Below are 7147 nucleotides of genomic sequence, written 5' to 3'. Positions count from 1 at the left end.
ATCTCATATCTATCTATCCCATATCTATCTATCTATCTATCTATCTATCCCATATCTATCTATCTATCTATCTCATATCTATCTATCTATTTATCTCATATCTATCTATCCCATATCTATCCTATCTATCTAATATCTATCACATATCTATCTATCTATCTCATATCTATCCTATCTATCTATCTATCACATATCTATCTATCTACCATCTATATATCCCATATCTATCTATCTATATCATATCTATCCTATCTATCTATCTATCACATATCTATCTATCTATCTATCCCATATCTATCTATCTATCTTTCTATCTATCATCTATCTATCTAACTATCTATCTATTTCATATCTATCCCATATCTGTCTATCATCTACCTATCTATCCCATATCTATCTATATCTATCTATATATCTAATATCTATCTATCTATTCCATATCTATCTATCTAACTATCTATCATCTATCTATCTATCATCTATCTATCCCATAGCCATCTATCTATCCCATATCTATCTCTCTATCTCTCTATCTATCTATCTATCCCATATCTACCTATCTATCTATCTATAGATCTATCTATCAATCTATTATCTATCAATCTATTATCTATCTATTATCTATCCATCTATTATCTATCTATCTAACTTATCTATCTATCTATCTATCTATCTATCCCATATCTATCTACTTATCCCATATCTGTCTATTTATTATCTATCTATCTATCTATCTATCTATCTATCCCATATCTATCTATCTATCTATCTATCTGTCTATCTATCCATCCCATATCTATCTATCCCATATCTATCTATAGATCTATCTATCATCTATTATCTATCCATCTATTTTCTATCTATCTATCTACTGTATATATCTATTATCTATTTATCTATTATATCTCTGTCTATCTATTATTTATCTATCTATCCCATATCTATCTATCTATCTCTTTATCATCTATCTATCTACCTATCTATCCCACATCTATCTATCTATCACCTACCTATCCCATATCTATCTATCTACCTATCCCATATCTATCTATCTATTATCTATCTATCATCTATTATCTATCAATATATTATCTATCATATATCTATCCATTATCTATCTATCAATTATCTCTCTATCTATTATTTATCTATCCATCTATTATCTATCTATTTCATATCTATCTATCATCTATCTATTATCTATCCATTTATCTATCAATCTATTATCTATCTATAATCTATCTAGCTATCTATTATCTATATAGCTATCAATTTATGTATATATCTATCTATCTATGCATCCCATGTCTGTCTATCTATCTATCTATCTATCTATCTATCTATCTGTCTGTCTGTCTGTCTATCTATCCCATATCGATCTATTATCTATCTTTCTATTACATCTATCTAACTCATCTCATATCTATCTATTTATTACATCTATCTATCCCATAATCTATCTATCTCATATCTATCTATCTATCTATCTCTCTATCTATCCATCTATCTATTTATTACATCTATCTATCTCATATCTATCTATATACGATTCCTCTCATTACCAGGTAAGGCACATACATTATTGTTCTGTGTAGAACAAGGATCATTTGTGTAGCAGGTGTTGGTATTTTTCATATTTTACTCCTATAAAGCAAAGCCCTCTAATATGACCCCCTGTCCCACCCTAATTTAGACACAAGCCAACCCCCACCCCCATATTGGCTATTTATAACTTTCCGGCTCTTCCTTGTCTAATAATTTGGGCTCACCCCCTCTCTGTTAGGTGGGCATGTCGCCCCCCTTCCTTGGTGTGAATACCTCTGCCCCATTTTGCAGAGCTCATATTGATGGAGAGATTTTGAGAATCTATTTCTCTCTCTTGCCTTTTTCTTTCTTCCTTTCTTTTTTTTTTAGGAGAGTGACAGATGGTAAGTCCTCCCCCCCCAGGGACCCAAATCTCCCTCAATCCAACCGCACGTCAATCAGAGGCTCCCGTGTGATCGCTCCCGCGGATGACGTGCCAACCATATGGCCTGGCATCAGAGCTGGTACCATGACTCGGTAGACATGCCACCCTCTCCTCCTTTTGGATTGCACTCTGAAGGAGCTTGAGAACCTCAAGGAGACTGTTCTACTCCCAGAAGATGATCTGAACCATGTCATAAATTTCTTCAGCGCCTAGCTCTGGAGGTAAGTTGGGTTCAGAGGAGGCTTCTCCAACTTGGAGAGAGGAAGGAGACAATCCCCCATCCCTATTATTTTATTTGCGAGCTACCTTATTGTGGAGCAGACATCGGGACTGATGGAGACCATCATCATCTATCTGGGATTAACCCTTAAAGCCATGGCGGCATCTCCTGGCTCTGCAGGGGCTCAGGGGGCTATGGCTGGGGGGATCGGTCTCATGCATAGTCGGAAGCATGGTGGATTTATACAGAACATCGTGAGAGACGAAAATGGCCAAAGAAAACACAATGATCCTGACTGCTAGATGCCTTCAGCCCCTGTCTGATTCCCCAACACGTCCTATAGATCTAGGGCTAGAAGCAATAACCTGAAGATTTAGCATTTCTTTCTGTGCTATTTTTTTTTTTTCATAGATTGGGCTGTGATTGTTTGTGTTTTTATTATGTTGTACATAGAAAAAGGTGATTTATTTCTATTTTATTTTTTTATCTCTTTTTTTTATTATCTAAATTTTTATTACTCATCCTGCAGGCATAATTCATAATCTTACAATATTGCATCTATATTTATACATTTGTACAAATATTTTATTCATTTTATATTTTATATATTATTATATACAATAAAAAATAGCATATATATATATAACATGTATGTATATTATATATAATTATAATATTTACATGTATGTAAATAAATATATTTTTATGGGGGGTTTTTTTAAGGGGGAATTTAGATAATCTTGTTGAGCGATGAACTCGCATAGGACCACCGCCTAATATTGGGCTGTAGTGAACTTTATCCTTGATATTCCGCCTGTATTGTGATTGGGGATCCACCTATCTAATAGAATAAATATACCCCATGTAAACGGAGAGGGCAGGGAAATTGGGATCTTGTAATGAAATAATAATTGGATCTATCAACATTATTTGACAGGCTTTAATTTGCAGCGGTGATGGCTAAATTGAAAGCCAATTAATTCTAATCATGCCCAGGAAAGATCGCCTGGTTTTGTTGGAGTAGGGGGCTGAATAAGGGGGCTGCAACAGACATAAGGAAATATATCTAATTTATATTAAAATACAACTCTGACACTGGATATTCTAGAAAGTATGCCCAGTGTGGGGTTCGGGGTTGAGAGTCCATTGCTACACTGAGGTTCCTGAAGTCAGGTGACTGTGTATTAGGCTATTGGGTTTGGCAAAGGTGCACAGTTATCTGTACACCTGTATCTTTTTCTATATTGCCCAGCTCCTAATATTATTATATTTGCATAATACTCATATCACACAGTAGTAATGTAATTGAATCATTCTAGATATCATTTATCTGTCACTCGTATTTTTTTCTAAATCCTACTTACTATTGTATAACATAATTTTAATTATTATTTTAAAACAATTTTATGTATATATACACACATATATATGTGTGTGTGTGTATATGTGTGTGTATATATATATATATATATATATAAAATGGAAAATACCTGGATAGATAGATAGATAGATAGATAGATAGATAGATAGATAGATTGTTGCACATCCCAGATTCTGATTCTGCTTGGTACTGTGCTGCTGTTATACAGGGTATATGAGGGTTTTATGTAATGACGTATGCATGTGTGATCTTGTATAAGGATTAGTCTACTATGGTGCATTGGGTGTTATATTGCCAGGTAGGTGGTCTTGAATGACATCACTCTGGCCATCACTCTCTGTACTCCCCAGAGATCTCCAATGTTGACTTGTCTTTATCTTCCTTCCCTAGCCATCATGTTGACCAGGCTATTCAGCGAGACCAGTCTTATTCCCGAGGTTCAGAAGTTCGCCTCCTGGCCTGATGATGACTGTGATGAAGAAGACCTGAGCGACAAGGACGAGACGAGCGAGAAGAGCCTACAGGAGGTTCACACTGAGGGCTCTCTGAGTGAGAGCAAGGACGATGGGGATATTGGTGGGGAAGATGATGAGGAGGAAGAGGAAGAAGAGGGGACAGAGGAAGCTGAGGGAGAAAGGCCTAAGAAGCGTGGCCCTAAAAAGAGAAAAATGACTAAGGCCAGGATGGAAAGGTCCAAGGTGAGAAGACAAAAAGCCAATGCCAGGGAGAGAAACCGCATGCATGACCTCAATTCAGCCCTGGACAACCTCAGGAAGGTGGTGCCCTGCTACTCCAAGACCCAGAAGTTGTCCAAGATCGAGACTCTCAGGCTAGCTAAGAACTACATTTGGGCTCTCTCCGAGATTCTTAGGTCTGGGAAGAGGCCTGATTTAGTGGCATATGTTCAAACCCTGTGCAAGGGCCTCTCCCAACCCACAACCAACCTGGTGGCTGGCTGCTTGCAGCTCAACTCCAGGAATTTCCTGACTGAGCAAGGTCAAGAAGCTGGGAGGTACCACGGCCCAAATTCTTCCTTTGCCATGCACCCCTATACCTACCAGTGCTCCAGGCTCTCAGGCTCCCAGTGCCAGTCCAGTTCCATGGCCAATACTCATGCTCTGAGGAGCCATGGCTACTGTGCCACCTATGAGTCACTGTATGGTAACACGTCTCCGGACTACAATAGCTCTGAGTATGACGCCCCATTAAGTCCACCACTGTGCGTTAATGGCAACTTCGCCCTTAAACAGGACTCATCCCCCGACAACGATAAAAATTACCACTACTCTATGCACTATTCTGCCCTCCCATCATCCAGAGCTGCTGGGCACAGCTTGCTCTTCGGATCTTCTGGGATGCGAGGTGGAGTCCACTCTGAGAACCTGTTGCCTTATGATATGCACGTCCACCATGATAGGGCCCCCGTGTATGAGGAACTCAATGCGTTTTTCCATAACTGAGCCCCCCAACTTTGCTCCACCTGTGCAATTTGTGCCAAGAAATCTGGGAATATTGAAGGGAAGAGTGGCGAAGAACGAGGCCTGGTGGCCAAATATTGGTGCAGACACGTCTTAGTATGGTGGTGGACCTTCTGTCCTGCATTTAATTTGTATTGGAGACCCTGCTTGCAGTTGGGTAACCTTAGCCACCCTACAAAGGTGGTCCTGATGCTCTCCATACAGTTATGTTGGTTGTAACTACTACTGCACAATCCAGAGTTATGTTGGGTTTATCTACTGTCTGGACTACCATGACTCCATTCCAAACATCACCTGTTTGATGTTCCATTATTGTCTGCATAGGGTCATCCTACACTATGTGAGACATCACTGCAGCCTCATCCCCCCTCCAGCTCATTCACATGTACATATTCTGCTCCACACCATGTTTGCACATGTAACTTATTCTGACTGGGTTCAGGCACTTGTTTCTGTAGAATAATGACTGTAGACTCGTCCCCTCTGCTGACAGTACCCTATATATTGCTATCTGTGCATACGATCAACATGGGGGTAATAATCCCCTCTAGGTGCAATATACAATAGAGGACCAGAACTTCCTCCATCCACAAGGTATTATAGCAAGCTAGTGATGTGTAAGAAACTTAACGTGGGCACAGATAGTTACAAAGGTGGATCTATATTTTCACCTAGCTTCCTATTTAAACATCTTCTACTGTCCATCTATCTGACATACACTGTGTGTGTGTATATATATATATATATATATATACTGTGTATGTATGTATATATATATACGGTGTATGAGCCACATGTATGTATATATATATGTGTATATACAGTATACACTGTGTGTGAAAATATATTTATATATATACACATGCTTTGCATGTGTATATATATATATGTGTATATATACAGTATACACTGTGTGTGTAAATATATATATATATATATATATACACACACATGTGGCTCGCGCACTGTCCATATATATATATATATATATATATATATATATATATATATACTATAGTCACTGTATGTGCCATTGGTAGACTACTACTTTTCTTGCCCACTGCTAAATTAAATTAATAAAACCAGTAAAATTTTAAATTCAATTGCTGACGATTTTTTTTTTATAAAGCAATAAAAAAGCAAGCCTATGAGGAAGTTAAAAACAAAAAAAATGGAGAATCTATGCAAAATATAAAAAAAAAAATGAAATTTATATAAAGTTTATTTTAAAGGGGACCAAGCAAACACGTTAATGTGCAATTTCTTTTTAACATTTTGATAAAGGGCCGAGGAGGAAACCGAGCCCTTTAGTCTCCTCTGGCAGTGAAAAGGTTAAAGGGACACGTGACTCTGCATTTCAGTCTCCTGCATCAACAAAAAGCTTGTTGTTGTTGTTATTGTTGTTATTGTGTTAATCACTTAAATGTTATTTTTTTTCCGATCCCGTGTGTCATACAATCTCTGTTCGATCTGATCGGAAGAGAAGGTTTCCATACAGAAATGCTCCGGGATGCTTTGCATGGGAAAGAGAACGAGACTGAAAAATAAAAAAAGTTAATAAATATGCAAATATAAGGTTTTCACTCACCCTGCGTTTCTAATTTCTTTCCTATTCTGTACCTGTATGTGTTTCCTTTCTTATGTCACCCATGGGTGTCCTGCCATGCTCTGCGTATCACATGTAAGGGATTGTATGGCATTGCATTTCCATTGGATTTCTCTATATATTTGATCTACTGATTCTATGATTTAAGAATGCAATTTTACTTATTTATGTATTTAAATATTATGTAATTTATTGCTTTATGTTAAAATTTTAATCAATATTTTCTTGTTCTTTTTTATTATTTAATTAACGGAAATCACATTTGTATTTATTTATACATTTATTTATTTAGAACAACATTTTTTCTTTTCCTTTTGAATATTATATTTATTTTAGCCAATTTTTTTTTTTTTTTACTTTTTTTATGTCTGGTAAATGTTGACAATTGTAGAGAACAAAAAAAATGGTAAATTAGTGCGTGGGGCACAAGAAGTGCTGTGTATGTGTCCATTTTAATTCAGATGAATAAATATTAAAACAAGAAAACCACCAA

General features: G+C 36.8%; 1 protein-coding gene across 1 annotated transcript; it reads left to right on the top strand.

Annotated features, from left to right (window-relative positions):
- The first annotated feature begins 1873 nt into the window (after window positions 1–1873).
- On the top strand, window positions 1874–7147 carry NEUROD2 (neuronal differentiation 2). Its single transcript, XM_073572558.1, has 2 exons — window positions 1874–2190; window positions 3961–7147. Exon 2 carries the CDS (start codon window positions 3966–3968, stop codon window positions 5028–5030), a length of 1065 nt encoding a protein of 354 aa, XP_073428659.1. The 5' UTR covers window positions 1874–2190; window positions 3961–3965; the 3' UTR covers window positions 5031–7147.

Source organism: Dendrobates tinctorius, unplaced genomic scaffold, assembly GCF_039654945.1.
Source record: "Dendrobates tinctorius isolate UK_male_01 unplaced genomic scaffold, ASM3965494v1 ptg000032l, whole genome shotgun sequence".
Classification (NCBI taxonomy): Eukaryota; Metazoa; Chordata; class Amphibia; order Anura; family Dendrobatidae; genus Dendrobates; species Dendrobates tinctorius.
This window is presented reverse-complemented; position numbering and strand designations above follow the sequence as displayed.

What these genes read in the sequence shown, in the direction of transcription:
- NEUROD2 (XM_073572558.1), top strand. Translation starts at nt 3,966, where the DNA reads ATGTTGACCAGGCTATTCAGCGAGACCAGTCTTATTCCCGAGGTTCAG.